Raw genomic sequence first — 19,594 nt, 5'->3', positions numbered from 1 at the left:
CAGGGGAGGACGGGAGGCAGGGGGTGGACGGGAGGCAGGGGAGGACGGGAGGCAGGGGAGGACGGGAGGCAGGGGAGGACTGGAGGCAGGGGAGGACGGGAGGCAGGGGACAGCACTGTCACGCCTGACTGGCTTATAAAACAACCAAACAGGCTCACCGGATAACTGAGTGTACCGTGTCGGCTGAGGTCTTACCACAGCAGACCGGGTTCGAATCCGGCCTGGGCCATTTACTGCATGTCTTCCTCTCTCACCCTGCCTTTCCTGTCAGACAAACTGTCCAATAAAGCATGAACAAATGCCCAAATATCTTAAAAACAACAAGCTAACGGTGGTATCTGTTAGAGAGTTGAGGGGAGAGTTTCAGCCCGCGACAAAACAAGATTTACTGCACCCTGAACAAGATGGCTGACTACAGACACTAAACAGGTGCCGTTCAGTACCCACAAATCAGAAATAGATCCCACGATGACAGGGACACACACAGTGGACCGTTGTGTGGGACTCCATTGTGTCGGTCGTGAGATTAGAGAGCGGGAACAACAACAACCAATCAGAACCCCAGCCCTGCTCCTGACCCTTCACACACACACACACACACACACACACACACACACACACACACACACACACACACACACACACACACACACACACACACACCACACACACACACACACACACACACACACACACACACACACACACACACACACAGAACCCCACGCCTGCTCCTGACCCTTCACACACACACACACACACACACACACACACACACACACACACACACACACACACACACACACACACACACACACACACACACACACACACACACACACAACTTTACACAGCTCTGTAGCAGCAGAGATCGACCCTGAGGACCCTGAGAGACAATCCTTCCCCCTCACAACCCAACACCGTGATGACTGCTCCCCCTAGCTTCCTCCGGAAAAACACCACGAGAACCAAGAACACCAACAGTACGACATTCCAGTAGAGCTGAGCTGCTCCAAACACAATATGTGGAATGGAATTTTAACAGCCCGTGGGAGAGCAGTTTCAGGGTCTAAGTACAATCAAACTCTGTTCGTAAATTGAAAAAGACTTACATCAGGAGGTGACCGCATATGATGTGTGTTGCTAGTTATACTACAATCGTTTCCCAATTGCAACAGAATGATAGGGCTCCATTCATTAAAGGGACTGAAAAAACAACAAACTTTAGGGCCTAAAGCTGTATATTAAAAAATCCCTCTTTTAACAGAAGACCACAAAGCATTGACTCCATCTATGGCTGTTGAGATGTTGTCGTCACGGTGATGTGCAACAGGCCTGGTGACCTGTTTTCTGTGGGTCAGTCAGGAACTACAAGACAACACACACACACACACACACACCGGCAGGCAGAGAGACAGACATGCAGGCAGGCAAGCAGGCAGGCAGAGAGACAGACAGGCAGAGAGACAGACAGGCAGACAGACAGGCAGGCAGAGAGACAGACATGCAGGCAGGCAGACAGACAGGCAGAGACAGACAGGCAGGAAGGCAGGCAGGCAGACAGGAAGGTAGGCAGACAGGAAGGCAGGCAGACAGGCAGGCAGGCAGAGAGACAGACAGGCAGGCAGACAGACAGGCATAGAGACAGACAGACAGGCAGGCAGAGAGACAGACAGGCAGGCAGAGAGACAGGCAGGCAGGCAGACAGGCAGAGAGACAGACAGGCAGGCAGAGAGACAGACAGGCAGAGGAGGAGGTGGAGGAGGTGGCCCTGCATGGTGAGGGTTAGAAAAGCTGGGGGGTTGGGGGGGGGGGGGGGGGTCGATGCTGTAAATCTTGATGTCACTGACAGGAAGGCTGTTGAGGACCATTACCATAAATGTGACAGACGCTAATTTGATGTGAGGCTGTGTGTGTCTGGTCAGAGGCCAGTCTAGACAGCTCCCTCCAGCACCCTGTTTGTTCCACTGCCATCTGGAGATCACCGCAGCTAGCGCCCACCGGCACAGTTCTCACACACACACAGTTCTCTCACACACACACAGTTCTCTCACACACACAGTTCTCTCACACACACACAGTTCTCTCACACACACACAGTTCTCTCACACACACACATACACACAGGGCTTCAGTTGGTCTTCGTTTCAGATGAACGAAACAGATGAAACAGACATCCAACAACTGACTCTTGGGATCGACTCTCCCCACATCTTTACCCACATCTTTAAAGGTACAATAGATGAAAAACATGTTCAGTAAAACGAGATATGTTTTGTCCCCTTAACTGCTTGTGTGAGCTAGCAAGGCTTTCAGAGTTGTTTAGCAACTAAGACAGCTCAGTGCCAGTGGAATGTCCAATTCAAAGTTTGGAGCGGCCCGCTAATTTCCAGCCAATCCTGTTCCAGCCGATTGCTTTCGGAGGAGGAGGAGGACTGAAAGAGGAGCAGAGGGCCGTGGTTTTATAGTTACAGCTCCCTCATTCAGGTTTAAAACATCCCTCCACCATCTCAACCACACATCAGCTCCTGGTCATCTTACCTAGCGCTAAACCATACCAGACAACAACATTCTTAGCAGGAACCAGATTCAACAATCAGTCAATGGGCCCATTCAGGATCCCTGCTGGAACTCTCTGAAACAGCAGTTTCAGAGTTTGGTGGTGGCTGGTCTAGTACTGGGAGGCCTGATTTACAGCGAGCAGGACAAGACTGTTGCCCGTGGGGACGAGAGAAATATGATCTGAAGAGCAGGTTCAACAGTCAGTCGCCAGGACCCCCCAGCCCCCCTGCACCCGTCCCCCCTGCACCCGTCCACCCCTGCCCCCGTCCACCCCACAAAGAGTAAGCATTAGTCTGTGTGAAGTCTACAGACAAGCGTTTGAGGACAGGACTGGAGGAGTACATTAGGGTTAGCAAGGAGGCCCAGGGCTGGAATGTTTTCTAGATTCATCCACGGGTGGGTGAAGGGGTGAAGGGGTGGAAGCTGAGGGAGGGGTGGAGGGAGGAGGGAGGGAGGGGTGGAGGAGGGAAGAGGGAGGGAGGGGTCGAGGGGTGGAGGGGTGGAAGGAGGGGAGGAGGGAGGGGTGGAGGGGTGGAGAGGTGGAGGGAGGGGTGGAGGGAGGGAGAGGTGGAGAGAGGGGTGGAGGGAGGGGTGGAGGGAGGGGTGGAGAGAGGGGTGGAGAGAGGGGTGGAGAGAGGGGTGGAGGGAGGGGTGGAGGGAGAGGTGGAGAGAGGGGTGGAGGGAGAGGTGGAGGGAGGGGTGGAGGGAGGGGTGGAGAGAGGGGTGGAGGGAGAGGTGGAGAGAGGGGTGGAGGGAGGGGTGGAGGGCAGCTGTGCTCTCAGACAGAGGGTCCCTTCCCTCCACAGGGGTTGCCGGCGGTGATAGGGGGCCCTGACCGGAGGACAGGGAGGAGGGGTGCGTCACAGGCGCCTCGGAGGAGTATAAATCTTGTAATTGGGAAGGGTGATTAGCCGGGGCCTATTAGCATACGGCGGCAGAGCAGCGGAGCGGTGGAGCGCTGCCTGGGCGCGGAGCGGGACCCAGAGATGTTTTTCAGTTTGGATCTGGAGGATCAAAGCTGAAGGGGCCTCCTTTTGAAGGCCCTGAAACGAATGTGTGAGGGCCGAGGGGAGCGGGGGGCGCCCCATGTCACAGACATTAAAAGGTGGGGGGGGGGGGGCGGAAGGGGTAGAGGGGTTTACTCGCCCCCCCTCCACTCATCACTTATCAGATGTTTTCATGTACTGAAAGATGGGGGGAACGTTTATGACAAAAACACGAAAATGTGATCAAAACATTCCCTTTTCCCCAAGGGAGATAGAAGTATTTTTCTGTGAGACCACCCTCCCCTCCGTCCGTCTGTCTCCAGGCTCCGAACGAGACAAATAAAAGATGGAGGCCAACTGAAGCCAACGATAAATCTGTTTTTATACATTGTGCGCAGGGCCAGAGTTCCAGACTGCGGGAGGACACACGAGAAGCCTTTTCAATGCAAATGAATCCTCACAGAGTACGGACAGAGCTTTGATTTGATCGCTGCCGACTACGCCGGGGGGCCGTGCTGATCGCTCACGGTGTCCCCGACGACCCCAGAACAACACAGAGAGCCCGGGTCATGGGGAGCAGGAACAGCGGTTTGCGATGAATTATTGACAGAGTAAAAACCAAACTAAACGGTAGAACAGGAGGGAATGGGTCCGCTCCCAGACCAGCGGTGAACAGACCTGTCTGAGGTTCTCTCATACGGCTCGGACAGAAACAAAGGAGTAAAGAGGGGTTCATGACGTGTGTCGATCCGGGTCGAAGAGAGAAGGGTTGTTGATAAGACAGGTGTTGGAACCCTGGAGAACTGTCTAGACAAAGTAAGACAGCTACCAATCTGGGAGCCATCGGGAGAGTCAGGTGGAACTCACCACATCACCAGGAGGGTGGGGGCAGGTTATGAGGACTAATGACTGCATCGTCAGTAGCTAATGAGGATCTATCCTCACCTCACCAGCCTCCAGTTACATTCATCAACCCTTTTTGAACCCGGTGTCTCAGGCCAATGGCTACATCATGAGAATAATCACTTAAAAACGGATCCACCAATGTTATTTTGTTAATCAGAATTCCTTTTTGAGGAGGAACTCAGTTTATGTAGCACGATTACAAAATCGAAATTCTCTCAGACAATCATGGAGGTACAGAACAGAGTCTTATCCAGAACATTCAGTCCTGCACACATCACCCTGACCTTTAACCCACATCCTCCCTGTCCACCCCTTGAGCTGTTCCACCCTCCAGGACAACCACCGTTCAGACCAGCTAATTAACAAGAATCCCCAAACAGGAAGCACCGTAAGCTCTGTGTTCCAGGGTCGAGCAGCAAGACCTCTGCCCCAGGGTTCCATTCCAGTCCTCCTGGAGCTGAAGGCTCCTGGATAAGAGATGAAGGAGATGGTTTTCATCTCTTCGTATCGGTTTCTGGTCGTGTCTGGCCTCACCTCAACCCCAGACCTCCTGTCTGCCCAGGCAGAGCCCCTAATGCCCACTGCTTTCCAGCCGGGACAGCTGGCAGTGAACTTGGAAAGTATCGCTGGCGTTCAATGTCAGGTCACAGCCAGAGTATTAAACCTTAACTTAATCACAGCAGTGCATGTTGAGATGAGTTTCAAGTTGCCTCCAAGGCACGCGCACACACACACACACACACACACACAAAGCACAGGTCTTGTTTTCATGATTACGATGATGGCAACACCACAACAAAACTCTGCTCACCTCGGTGACAGACAAGCCCTTGTCTCACACCCGGAGAGTTCCAGCAAGACTCCTGAATGAGCCCATTGACAAAGCTGCTCCAAGGGTTCACAGCCTGGGAGACTGGGGTGTGTGTGTGTGTGTGTGTGTGTGTGTGTGTGTGTGTGTACAGACACCCCCAGCCACACCCTCAGTGAGCAGGTGCACCGTGGTCTGTTATTTGAGGACTGTAGTTTTGTTCTGTTTAGACCCCTGGACCCCCCCCCCCTCCTGTAACACCTCCACTCTGAACACCCCCCCCCCCCCCCACCTCACGCCCAGGAAACACAGATCAAAAAAACCCTGCCCCACGCCCAGGAAACACACAGATCAGACCAGAAACACTTACACCAGCCGCAGCATTCTGACACTCACAAACATTCCACTTGTTAGGGTTAGCTAACCCTAACCTAACCCTCCCTGTCTCCCTATCTGAGTCTCTCCCTGGGTGAAGACATGACAGAGATGCGCACCATCTCCACGGTGTCTCCCATACTTGTGTTTGTTTCATGTGCTTTGACGTGGTTGTCTTTAACCCTGGAATCGTGCAGGCCGTGCCATCTTCATTACACGTTTCTGCTGACGTCAGGCTTCCATCTGAAAAGACCTTCAGATTCATCAAGTGGTTTAGTCATGTTCGGATCCAGCTGGGAATGAGGTCACCCTCGGTCTGTTTGTTTTTATTAAAGCTGAAAAGCGATCGAGCTCCCCCTCTGATGCACGACCACTTCACCTCTCTGACAGGATACTCTCAGTTGGCTGCGTCACGTTCACAGCGCCGGGGCAGAGTTTCAAACTGGTTTAGATTCCTATCATTCAGACTTCGCTTTCCTCACCGAACCCATCCTCACACGACCCCAGAGCAGACGAACATTCGGCGGTCAGGCAAATATTTGTATTTCCCTGAAGAAAAAGCAATCTCCAGAATACATCACATAGACCAGATAAACGATATCTAATACTAGTTCACGTCGACCTTGTCGATTTCCACATCCGCCTGCCTATTACACATGACTGAGCGTTCCAGCGCAAACAAACGGCTTTCGTTGAGAGACAGGACGCCAAGCAACACATCTGGTCGACCTTCAGGGCCTCTGAGGAAATCGCAGGTCGTTCCGTACCCGTCGCCTTCGCCATTGAGCGCCGAACCGCGGGACTGGGGCGGGCCGGCATGTTCGTCGGAAGTTAACCAGACACATTGTTTTAACCTTTGCCTGTAGGGGCCTGTGTGTCAGCCCGTTGCCTGGCAGAGTAAAAGAGGGTCATAGACTTCCTTCATTAAGCACAGTTAGCGGCAACAGTTAATTATGCAAATGAGCAGAGAGCCTCTCTCTCTTCGTGTGAGCATGTGGTTTCCGGACCTCCCCTCTCTCAGCCTTCACCGCTACCCCCCCCCCCCCCACACACACACACACACACACCACCCCCCCCCCCCCCCACACACACACACACACACACCCACACCCACACAGCACTGCTGGGACGCCCCTCATATTTATTTCAGCGTATTCCCTCTCTTTCTCCACTTCCTGTCGGAGTGTATCTGTGTTTGTACAGCGGATCTGTAAGCGGCAGCCCATGGAGCCCCGGAAGCCTCCGTCGCCTGTTCTCACCCTCAAAGAAGCATCCTGAACGTCCAGCTGACAAACACCAAGTTGTCCCCCTAACCGATGAAGGGGCGAGCGAATGAGGAGGGAGGAAAGCCCCCCTACCCTGCCCACGCCCCACGCAAAAAAACACACAAAAAAACTGCATCAAAACAGTCAATTAGGCAAAAATGCATGACAGTGAAATTCCACCATTGTTTCAGTGACGGTACTGACAGTCTCTCTGCCACCCATCTGATGAGAGAGCTCAAAGGAACGCCAACAGTAATTAATTATCACACGCTCTGGGGTCTTCAGATGTTGGCGGGTCCTTTGTAGGAGCATCCCTCCATGTCAAACTCAGATCAACTACTGACCCCTGTTAGCGCACACACACATACCACGCAAGCAAGCCTCCACTGACATCAACACAACACAAGTGTTGTTTACAGACTTGGTCCGGTGTGGTTCAGATAAATGTTTATCCACCATTTGAGGGAGACTTCTGGATTAAAGCACTCCTCGCAGCCTCCCAGAGACTACAGATGGTGGGAGGGGAGAGGTGCTCCCTGCTGAGGGCAGGGTGGGAGGGGAGAGGAGCTCCCTGCTGAGGGGAGGGTGGGAGGGGAGAGGAGCTCCCTGCTGAGGGGAGGGTGGGAGGGGAGAGGAGGGGAGAGGTGCTCCCTGCTGAGGGGAGGGTGGGAGGGGAGAGGAGGGGAGAGGTGCTCCCTGCTGAGGGGAGGGTGGGAGGGGAGAGGAGGGGAGAGGTGCTCCCTGCTGAGGGCAGGGTGGGAGGGGAGAGGAGGGGAGAGGTGCTCCCTGCTGAGGGGAGGGTGGGAGGGGAGAGGAGGGGAGAGGTGCTCCCTGCTGAGGGGAGGGTGGGAGGGGAGAGGAGGGGAGAGGTGCTCCCTGCTGAGGGCAGGGTGGGAGGGGAGAGGTGCTCCCTGCTAAGGGGAGGGTGGGAGGGGAGATTGAATGCTCTCTCTGGTTAGGTAAAGGTGAGGGAGGGTGAGGGAGGGCGGGGGCAGGGGCGGGGGAGGGTGGGGTCCACATCAGAGACCCTGTGTCTATTAACACGCTACATTAGCTGTTGGAGCCCTGCTTCTTTGTTTGTTATTTAGTTTTTCCTTGAATTTTCTTTGTTTTCCGGAGCCAATGTCTCAAAAATAACAATGTCTCAAAAGGTTTATGTAATAGTAAACAGAACCAGATTATAACCCAGCCTGGCCTAACACTGAACCTGGGAGCTAGGTTATTACCCACCAACCCTGCACCGTGCATGTGTAGAAAATACACACAACCCAACACATTTCATACCTCTCGCTGTGAGGAGAAACAAGATTAAACAGACAGTCCAGTCCGCAACCAAATCCCAGTTTTCCCACGTGTGCCTCAAAAGTTGAATCCACACAGGTCAGTTTTGGAGCCGAACAAGATTAAACTGTGTACTTAGTTAATCTGGGTTTCTGATTTAGCACTGATTTAGGAGACACAAACTAATATCACACAGTAAAACAGGGGGTGGTCAGAGGCGCTAAGCTACGACCTGATGGAGCTGTGGGGGTGGTCAGTGGAGCTAAGCTAAGCTACGACCTGATGGAGCTGGGGGGTGGTCAGTGGCGCTAAGCTACGACCTGATGGAGCTGTGGGAGTGGTCAGTGGCGCTAAGCTAAGCTACGACCTGATGGAGCTGGGGGGTGGTCAGAGGCGCTAAGCTACGACCTGATGGAGCTGTGGGGGTGGTCAGTGGCGCTAAGCTACGACCTGATGGAGCTGGGGGGTGGTCAGTGGCGCTAAGCTAAGCTACGACCTGATGGAGCTGTGGGAGTGGTCAGTGGCGCTAAGCTACAACCTGATGGAGCTGTGGGGGTGGTCAGTGGCGCTAAGCTACAACCTGATGGAGCTGTGGGGGTGGTCAGTGGCGCTAAGCTACAACCTGATGGAGCTGTGGGGGTGGTCAGTGGCGCTAAGCTACAACCTGATGGAGCTGTGGGGGTGGTCAGTGGCCGGCTGAGTCTCTTCTACCCTCGATCCAGGAAGCTACAGCTGATACAGCAGACAAACACTGCCCCCTGCTGGCTGGATAAGAACTGACAACGTTGCCACTTGCCAGTGTACCGATAGATCCTTAAGTCAGGGCTCTTTGATAGTGGTTAAAGATGGACCGCGTGCACACACACACACACACACACACCTTTAGTTTATAGGTTTCTGGCCCTCTCTCCCTCTCTCCCTCTCTCTCCTTCTCTCCCTCCCCTCTCCCCTTCCCTCCCTCCCTCCCATCCCCTCTTCCCCTCCCATCCCCTCTCCCCCTCCCATCCCCTCTCCCCCTCCCTCCCTCTCCCCCCGAACACACAGGAATTTATCCAGCTCAATGTTATGCCTGAAAACTTTCCATATGTTTCCACATCCTATTAATGTTCAGTCAACGTTGTGAAACTGAAACCTGCAAACATCTAGGCTGACTGCATAAAATATCAAATAAAACACCCAAATGATTTTTTTCTGATTTACAGGAAAAATGACCTTGTTTGCAGTGAGCAATTATTTTCTTGTTTTTAGCATTAACCAGTTATCAACATCATGAACAATACGGCCTTTCTGTTTTTTAAACTCAGCTTTGGTCGTCAAAGTAGATTGTTACCAATGACTGCTTTGTGACCATACAGCGCCACCCAGTGGATAGTTGATGAACTGATAATTGAATAAATCGAGAGCTGTGGTCTTCAACCCTGGTCCTCAGTTGAAGACCACTGACCAAAAGAATATACAGATAGAAAAATAATTATCATCATAATCACACACAAAATATAGTTCAAATTATAATGTATTCCCTTAGAACCAGTCTATTGCTGCACCTGCAAATCCAATGTCTCATCCTTCATTTCCCACGATGCACTAGGATAACAGTACAGGAAGCAATGGGACTTTCTGATTAATGGCAACAGTCATCTCGAGAGCAGAACTGATATCAGAACAGATGGCTGGTAATTGGGACAATTAGGACTACAGAATATATTACAGACTTGAGATGTTGTCATTGGTGTGTGACAACAGCAGGTGGCAGTAGATACTTAGACAAGCATGGGGCACACAAGTCATTATATTCAATGGTGGTTAAACAGTAAATATTAAAGGCCTGTGTGTTTTCCACAGCTTTGGTTTGTGAACTGGAGCCACAACACCAGGAACGTTCACTACTACAAACTAGCTGCTGCTTCTCAAGACTAGCAAGGAACGGAATAACCACTGACCACCTGACAAGCCTGCCTGCGTGTGTGTGTGTGTGTCTGATCACGGCTAATCTTCACATCCTTAGTACTCACGTCAAGTGAGTACTAAGGATGTGAACTCTCCAAATATCCTCTTTCATTCTCGTCTGAGGAAATCCCTGTTTATAGGAGGGGTGGTGCTCATCACGTGCAGCAGAGAGGGTTTGATCCGAGGGCGGAGGAACCGCTGGGTACAGGAGGCATGTCTGTCAGAGCGGCTCTGAGGCACGCTGGGTACAGGAGGCATGTCTCTCAGGGCGGCTCTGAGGCATGCTGGGTACAGGAGGCATGTCTCTCAGGGCGGCTCTGAGGCACGCTGGGTACAGGAGGCATGTCTGTGAGGGCGGCTCTGAGGCACGCTGGGTACAGGAGGCATGTCTCTCAGGGCGGCTCTGAGGCACGCTGGGTACAGGAGGCATGTCTGTCAGGCCGGCTCTGAGACGCTGACATCTAGACTGGCTGGACCACCACACGGCTGCTGGACTGTGTGACTTCAGAGCTTTTTTGTCCTAACAGGTTGTCTAAATGACCAGAAAGGAATTAGGTCTGTCCGGTCAAACAAAAGGGACAAACTGATATATATATTTTCTTTTTAAGTTGAAATTCTAAACAATTATAGGGAAAATGAACTGAAAATGTCTTCTACGTTTAGTTTCCAACTTTCACAATTATCAAATGATCATTGAAAGTGTGTAACTTACACTTATAGTCTACGAACTCACAACTTTACCTTACAAAAAAAAAACGGTCTCCGATCAGACTAAACAATCTACGATTGACAACGATATTCTCAACTAGCTGTAGAATCAGAGATCTCAGAAATAGAACTGGAATACAAAACAAAATTAGAAAGCTAATTCGAGCCGTCTGTTCCGTAATGCTGTATTCCCCACAGTCTGTTACAAGACTTGGCTGCTATTCTGTCATTATCTCTGAGATGTCCTCATTAGGATCATTTCACCCGCTCCACAAGGTCCACTTTCTTAGTGGGGAGGGATAGCTTAGCGAAATTAGGTTACTGGCTCATTAAATATAACGGTCCAATCAGGGCCCAGCATAAAACTAAATATCAACCTATTCTAACCTGAACAATAACCATAACCTGAACCATAACCTGAACCATAACCATAATCATAACCTCGTCCTGAACACAGCACATCCTTTAATATTCCTTTCCTTTGAAAAGCTTTCAAATCATAACAAAGTAAAGCCAATTCCAAAATTTCAATTCATACCAAATTCAAATGCACTGGAGTGCTCCAGAGATCTTCTTGTCTGAGCTCAGGTCATGTCCTCTGTGTCAGATCACACTACAGAAAGACTAAATAAACACTCTGGTCTGAGACCAGGGAGATTCTGTCGCTAAGCAGATTAGCGACCATCTCAGCCAGAACCTAGGCTGCTGTCTGTCTTGTGGCTGCTGCCAAACAGGCTGTGACTGCCAGCCAGGCTGCGAACAAGTTAAAGCAGTCTATAAGCTGGTTTTAGACTAACCCTAACCCAGAACCAAGAGATACTAACAAGGAAAGAGAGAGGAGAGGCGAGGCGAGAGGCCATGGGACTTCTCTCATGGGATTTGTGAACCCAATCGGGTCACACAATACATGTTGGATAAGCATGTTACTGATGTTACTGTGCTTGACTGTGGCGTTGATCTCGCTGTGTGAGGATGGGCCCCACTGGAACAAAGACCATCACCACGTATGAAAGCTTCGAGGCGTCACAAACCTTTCTTACACACTCTTTCAATCCCAAGGCTGGTGAGACGCTTTAGAACAACAACAATACAGTGAAGGAACGTGAAATGCTGTATATACCATTTATATACCTAATAGCATTTAACACTTAAAGGAAGCCCTGTTTGGGCTCTTTGATGCATGTCTGTCTCTCTCCCTGCCTTTCCTGTCACTGTGCACTTGAAAAAAAGTCCAATGAAGCATGAGAAATGCTGAAATGTATATTTAAAAAGATCCATGCTTGTGGTTTCTATGTGTGAGCTTGTGTGTGTGTGTGTGTGTGTGTGTGTGTGTGTGTGTGTGTGTGTGTGTGAGCTTGTGTGTGTGTGAGCTTGTGTGTGTGTGTCTGAGTGCAGAGTTGAGTTGTGTGGACACAGAGCCCGTCAGCCTGACAGTCTTCTCACGTGGATCTGAGGCTCCAGGGCTTTGCTGTCTTCAGTAAAGACAGATGGATCTCGCTTCTCTCTTCACCTCCACCTCTACAATTTTCCCTTTTATAGTTTTTTTCTCTGCCTCTCTCTTTTCAGTCATTCCCTAGGAACCCTGCACCCCCAGCCTCACACTTTCTCCATCTCCTCCATCTCTCCTCTCTTCCTCCTCCACACTCTCTACCTTCTACACTCTCCACCTTCTCCATACTCTCTCCACCTTCTCCATACTCTCTCCACCTTCTCCACACTCTCTCCACCTTCTCCACCTTCTACAGACTCTCTCCACCTTCTCCATACTCTCTCCACCTTCTACACACTGTCTCCATCTCTCCTCTCTACCTCCTCGAAAACCAGCAGTACATCCCTCCTTCATTAGTATTCCAGGCCGATACAACTGACGGGTTTCGGATCAAGTCCACTGACTGGTTGTCTTGACAACGTCAGATGGGGTGGGGCCGGTGGGTGGTGGATGCTGGCGGCCGACATGGCGGCGTTGCCACGGTTATTTGGAAGCGTGGGATATTCCCGTCCCAGGATGAGGGCAACGACTGCTCCCATCCTGCCTTTCAAAGCAGGAAGCAGTTTGAGAGTGAACACTACCTCCCGGGAGGCAGTGGAGCCCAACGTTTCCATAACACAATGGGCCCTCGACTGGTGAAAAATACTTTATTATTTATCTTCTTTTTTTTTTTTACAGTCTTTAGTTAGCTTAACCTACATGCTTTATGCCTGGGAGTACGGAGAACTGGATCGATTGTTTGTCACTGTTGTCTAAAATTATAACTGAAACTCTTACCCAACAAGCAAACAGAACATAACTTCATTAAAGAACATTTCTGAGGTATTTTCCATTCATTTCCTCTCTAAGATAAGTCAGTCTACTAATAGCCTACCTTGCATCGGACTTCCACGTCCTCCTGACAAAAACAGGATAGACATTTGTTTTGTCGAACAATAATATCCTAAATGTGGAAATTCCTTAAGCAGTGAGTTCTGGTTTACGATTAATGTACTGTGCAACGGCGCAAGGTCGTGTGCATTTCCCGACACGCAAGACACGGAACAAGGTGGGGTTACAGAAGGAATTATAGTAAAGTAAAAGGACAGTAAGATGATCTGTGTTATAGAGGGACACTCTTCATCCACCATCAGGCATACACACAGCTACAGTATTTAAGACAAACCTCCGACAGAAAACAGCGCGCTTCAGAATGCAGACGTTAGCAGCTAACTAGCTTGTAACGCCACACAACAATGAGCGGATAGGGCCTACACAGACAGACAGAGAGAGACAGAGAGAGACAGAGAGAGACAGAGAGAGACAGAGAGAGAGAGAGAGAGAGAGAGAGAGAGAGAGAGAGAGAGAGAGAGAGAGAGAGAGAGAGAGAGAGCCAGGGTCTGATAAGAAGGTGGATGTGTTTGATGGCTGGAGAGCGTCATCCGTCAGGCACCAGGGGACACGTCACCAATGAGGTTGCCAACGCAGACTCCAGGGAAACAGGAAGACGGATGGATGGAAGGATGGATACTTCCCTGGAGAGAGCTGTTGGCTCTCATGCAGACCTTCTAAAACTACAAAAAACTAACTTGTGCTGTTAAAACACAAGGAAAACCCACAGCACCATGTCTAAACGCCTGGAACAGAACACACGTCCCGGTCAAGGACAACAGGATCAGACAGGTGTGCCAGGGGAAAGAGCCAGGCCTGATCACCTCGTCCTGATTTCTCCCCCTACATTCTCCACGTAATGATCCGACCACGATGTTTCAACCATTACGTTTAATCATCCTCGCCCTCCCAGCGTCCTGGAGACACGACCACACAGCAGGCACCAGGGCCTCCAGCGCAGCACACAGCAGGCACCAGGGCCTCCAGCGCAGCACACAGCAGTCACCAGGGCCTCCAGCGCAGCACAAAGCAGGCACCAGGGCCTCCAGCACAGCACACAGCAGGCACCAGGGCCTCCAGCGCGGCTTCCAGCACAGCACACAGCGTCTGGGCTCCTCAGAGGAGCAGCCAGGGTGTCGCTCCCGGTCTGGGGAGACTGCCTGCTCTGGCACGTAGGGGGCTGAAGGTAACCAGAAACGACTGAACGCTTCAAATCTTTTTAGTTTCTTTCTTTTTAAGAGTTTTTTTGGGGGCAGTATACACACACTTTTTAATGAGACTAAAGTCTACAACTCAGAAGGTTGATAGGAGTTCCTTCAGTCTTTTCACCGACGATGGACTAAGGTCATGACACATTCATCTGCTTCCTCAGAAGACATCACTTCCTTTCCAGACCAGCCCTCAGTCAAGCTTCCATCAACAGCTTTGCTAATCCTTCACCTCTCCAGGATCAGGGACGCCTCGCTCCAGGATCAGGGACGCCTCGCTCCAGGATCAGGGACGCCTCGATCTTCACAACAACAACAAGCCACACACCAGAGCTTCCACTATCAGTCTCAACGTACCGACATGAAAACCCATCACAGACACCAACACTGTCGATAAGATCTTACTGGAAAAACATGTACGCAAGGAAATTACACTCAATTTACATATTTCAGTGTTCATGCATGTGACTGTCCCTGGAGCAAAGTCAATACATAACCAATTATTTTTTCAGTTTTAAACATTCTCAGCTCTGTAGTCAACATGGGGGGGGTCAGATGGCTGAGCGGTTAGGGAATCGGGCTAGTTCGATTCCCGGCCATGTCAAATGACGTTGTGTCCTTGGGCAAGGCACTTCACCCTACTTGCCTAGGGGGGAATGTCCCTGTACTTACTGTAAGTCACTCTGGATAAGAGCGTCTGCTAAATGACTAAATGTAATGTAAACATGCCCATAACCGGTCCATTCATTGACCAGGCGGTGGCTGCTTCCGCACACACACACACACACACAAGCTGTACGAAAAAAACTACAATACATCAATCTCACCCACACACATCTGACTGCAGCTAGCAGAGCTATCGATATAGGTGTGTATATCTTTGCTTACCGTGTACAGCCCAATCCTACACAGGGCTAAGGAAAGCTGCACGTGTTCCGACATTGTCCCCGGCGACAGCCCGTTACCCCCGGCAACAAACAAGCCAAGCAAGCCTGTAGTAACTGAGCAAAGGGGGGAGGAGGTTGGAGAGAGAAAGAGAGGAACAGGCAGAGGAGCGGTGGAGCAAAATAACCAGCCGATTCAAGTCGACCAGCAACGTGGTCAGCCGGTGAAGGGAATCACCGATAGTCCGACAGAAAAACGTTTCTCCCTAAGTTGTGGCTGAGAGGAGCCAGAGGGTGGGGAGGGAGGAGTAGAAGAGGGGGTGGAGCTCTAGTATTCATTCATAAAAAATAAAAAACAACGCAAATTAGAGAGGGGGATTTGGGCGGTGGAGCCCCAATATTAATTGCTTGGGTGTATCTTCACAGAGATTAAAGGCTTAGTGATAGCCAGGACTCCGAAATAAGAATGTAAATTGGATTAGTCACCCTTACACATCTACTACACAGGCACGCAGACAGACATGTGCGAGCGTGGACGCGCACACATCTGATCGAAGTGTGAAAACACTGCTGTCCACAAAAGTGGGAAGGGGATAGCCTTTTACATGTAGTCATTTAGCAGACGCTCTTATCCAGAGCGACTTAGTAAGTACAGGGACATTCCCCCCCGAGGCAAGTAGGGTGAACAGCCTTTCCCAAGGACACAACGTCAGTTGGCACGGCCAGGAATCGAACCAACAACCTTCTGATCAATAGCTCGACTCCATAACCACTCAGCCATCTGACCCCCCTTTTATCAAACAAATAGGTGTGTATTTCCATCAGCCCACTCCTGATCGTTTGAGGAAGCCAAACCTTTCCCAAACGTACTGTCAGTCAGGATTGCTTGTTGACGTTGAGGATGTGTAGACGCTACTGTCTGCTGCCTCCTCGTCTTATCCTTACATGAGGATACACAAACAGGGATCAAGCTTCACCTATTAGATTTTGTACCCAATTTATAAGTTAAAAGTCAATAACAGGTTTACGATAGGGCCATCTACAATACATTAGCACAATACAACTTTACAGAAATGTCTGGTAAAAATGAATATAAACCTGTTTTGTACAACCAAAAATGAAAAATCCCTATTTCATCAACAAGACCTACGAGCTCATGTCAGGGAGTTCACGCCATCACATGGGAGCTAAATATTTGTGATGTTTGGATTGGAATCTGCCCATGGCAGATGTTATCAGATATGAAACTGATGAGGGAAAAACCACATGACATTGCGAGGTGAACGTTCCAGTACTAGGACCTGGGAGACAACAATGAGGTCGGATCAGGTCACATGTCCCGGAGAGAGCCAATGAACTTCCACCGAGCAGTCCAATTCAGAGCGTCCCTTTATGTCCCTGGTCCGTTGTTGAGGCTCTCCAACCAGCGGCACCACCCTGATACAATCATTGCCCCCCCCCTGACCCCGCCACCTACCCAAGTCACATGTTGCCCGGAAGTTTTTTCTTGTATTACTCTAAATATTAACTGTACCAGTCAGTATGCCATTTCTTAACGCTCATGTCCCAACTATGTCTCATTGACATCGTTTTCCACTAGCCTATATACTACAACAACATTATAGAACCCAGGCCACCCCCATGAAACACTTCTGGGGGTGCCACTGGCTCCAACCTAACGAGAACTCACAAAAATGTAGTTGCTCTTGTACGACATCTTAGGAGGAAGTTCTTCTCGAAAATCAGGAAACAATTAAAAGGTCCCTGAAGGCATCTGCAGCCAAGAGCTCCTGCACAGGTAAAGTGTTTTACCATCAGGTCCACCCCCATTGGTCAAGGAACCCTCAGGTGACTTACTGCAGGGCTGAAGTACTGGTATGCATCTCCACTTACACAGGAGGTATTTAGGGAACGACTTCTTGATAACGGCAAGGGATCTGATTACAGAGCGCCTTTTATGGAGATCTTTAAAACATGCATTTGTCTTGATAGATTCATCTGGTTTCCAGCAGACAAAAAGCTATTGCACATTTTCATCCAATACTACAGGCCATGTAATAAACCGATATTAGAACAGGGTCAGAGAGCGGTCGACAGCTAGCCAGGAGAGAGAGAGCGGTCGACAGCTAGCCAGGAGAGAGAGAGAGCGGTCGACAGCTAGCCAGGAGAGAGAGAGAGCGGTCGACAGCTAGCCAGGAGAGAGAGAGAGCGGTCGGCAGCTAGCCAGTAGAGAGAGAGAGCGGTCGGCAGCTAGCCAGGAGAGAGAGAGAGCGGTCGGCAGCTAGCCAGTAGAGAGAGAGAGCGGTCGGCAGCTAGCCAGGAGAGAGAGAGAGCGGTCGGCAGCTAGCCAGGTGCGAGAGAGAGCGGTCGGCAGCTAGCCAGGAGAGAGAGAGCGGTCGACAGCTAGCCAGGAGAGAGAGAGCGGTCGACAGCTAGCCAGGAGAGAGAGAGCGGTCGACAGCTAGCCAGGAGAAAGAGAGCGGTCGACAGCTAGCCAGGAGAAAGAGAGCGGTCGACAGCTAGTCCAAAGGTAATGTAGTTGTGAGAGTGAGAGTGAGAGAGAGATCCACAGCAGCTATTTCCTGGGCCGGATGTCATCATTGAATTCAGGCCAGCAAAGCGTGCTTTGAATTCCAGACGGAACCTATACAGGTTGGAAACGCTATAAAACAGAAGAAACCATTTTCCTGAAACTTAAAAAAAAATCTTAATATACCATCGATAGAGACTAATTACTAGTAAACAAATGTCAGTTAACCTAAAGAACATATACTGTACACCGATTTGTTCTCCATCTTTGGACTGGCACAATATATTCTGTGACATCAGGAACAGGCATATCTCATAGGTCCAGAAAATTTAAACTAAAAGTAAATATGCATTTTCAAACATTCCACTTTAACACAACATAAAATCAAAGCAGTAATTCATTGCTATAGTATTTTTGATTAAAACAGCCCTAGTAGGTGTAGTTGACCTTCCAGGGCCTGAGATTCACCACATGTAGGACTGGTAGTTTGGAAAAGGTTGTGTCAAAGTGTTGTGGAACCAGAAAGAACCGAATCACTTCCTGGACTTTGTAGCCTTTCTGTTAGTGTTAGTTACTGTTTTAACACCATGCTTACCGCTGTTGACTTACTTCAACAACGTGATTCTGTTACTTTACAGGAAACTATGTCTGTAGGGTGCATCAATCATTCGTAGCATAGCCTGCCTAAGTTATCCCAATATCCTGCTTCTGTGTACACACACAAACAGAAACAAATTTGGCAACAACCACTCGTCAAACTACAGAATACAACATGCACGTTTTACCAACATTCATTTCAGTGTTCAACCAACTCTCAGACCTTGTTGTTAGGTTAAAATTTGTAAAAACTAAAATCCCCACTATCAATCTGAGTGAGAGTTTGACAGTGAAGGTGAGTTTACTGATGGTTCATAACGAGGCAGGCCACAGCCTGGGTCTGGAGCCAGATCCCCAGCATGGCACAGTGGGAGAGAAGGTCAGCCGCTCGTCGAGTTCCTGACCTTTGAGGACAGACGAGCTCGGCTCGGAAAGTCTGCAGAGTTACAGCTGTGCTTTTCCTGACAACAGCAGTCTGAAAGCATACAAACGTGTGCCTTTGAGCATGAGGGCTATTGACAATGTTTGTATTGTTGTATTGAGTTGTGCTCTTATGTGTCCAATTGGACTGGTTCTAGTTGAATCCTTTTATCTGGAAACCTGAGAACTATTTTTATTCAATGTGGGCCAAACTAGTGTAACTAGCTGAGTGAAAACAGTTTGGCAGAATCCTCTCACAATAATGTCAGAGAAAGAGATAAGATAGTGAGAATCCTCTCCTAACCATTTCTACACTTCCAATATTTACTTTTTCAAAACCAACCGTTTTCCCCCCCCCATAAACATCTCATCTCCCCAGCCAGCCACAACCATTTGGGAGACTGGAACTCCATGGTGGTCTTTGTTTGACCAAATTCGCTACGCTGAAATCAAGACCCTACGTTTATAAACAATGACAAGCCAGATTACGTGGGAACCGTGATAACAGAGTTGATAGAACTTTGCTCCACTGCGGCCACACAGCGAGTGCCCTGATGACATAAGATTTCAAAGGTCTTTATAGGTCACACATCTCCTTCTGTGCAGTACATGATCAACCTTGGTGTGTGGGTATGTTACTCTGAGTTTACACAGCGGCTGTGCTCGTTTCATCCTCCTGTGGTCATATTTCCCATGGAAAGACTATGGGTCTATACTTCCTCCCTATTGTTGAACAGATAAAGCAGTGCCAATCACGA

At 49.8% G+C, this 19,594-nt stretch overlaps 1 protein-coding gene across 2 annotated transcripts in view; it reads right to left on the bottom strand.

Moving 5' to 3' along the window:
• Positions 1–19,594, bottom strand: part of arl15a (ADP-ribosylation factor-like 15a) — a 42,194-nt gene that overhangs the window by 21,878 nt on the left and 722 nt on the right. The window contains exon 1 of one of the 2 annotated variants that reach the window (XM_067228003.1): positions 15,294–15,347. The exons of the other annotated variant lie outside the window; for it this stretch is intronic. Coding sequence (XP_067084104.1) covers positions 15,294–15,347 — 54 coding nt within the window. Of the gene's footprint in view, positions 1–15,293; positions 15,348–19,594 lie in introns of those variants that run through there. 2 annotated transcript variants of the gene reach the window in all.

Source organism: Osmerus mordax, chromosome 24 (assembly GCF_038355195.1).
Source record: "Osmerus mordax isolate fOsmMor3 chromosome 24, fOsmMor3.pri, whole genome shotgun sequence".
In the NCBI taxonomy this organism is placed as follows: domain Eukaryota; kingdom Metazoa; phylum Chordata; class Actinopteri; order Osmeriformes; family Osmeridae; genus Osmerus; species Osmerus mordax.
Note: the sequence above shows the minus strand (reverse complement) of the source record. Positions and strands in the feature narration are given on the sequence as shown.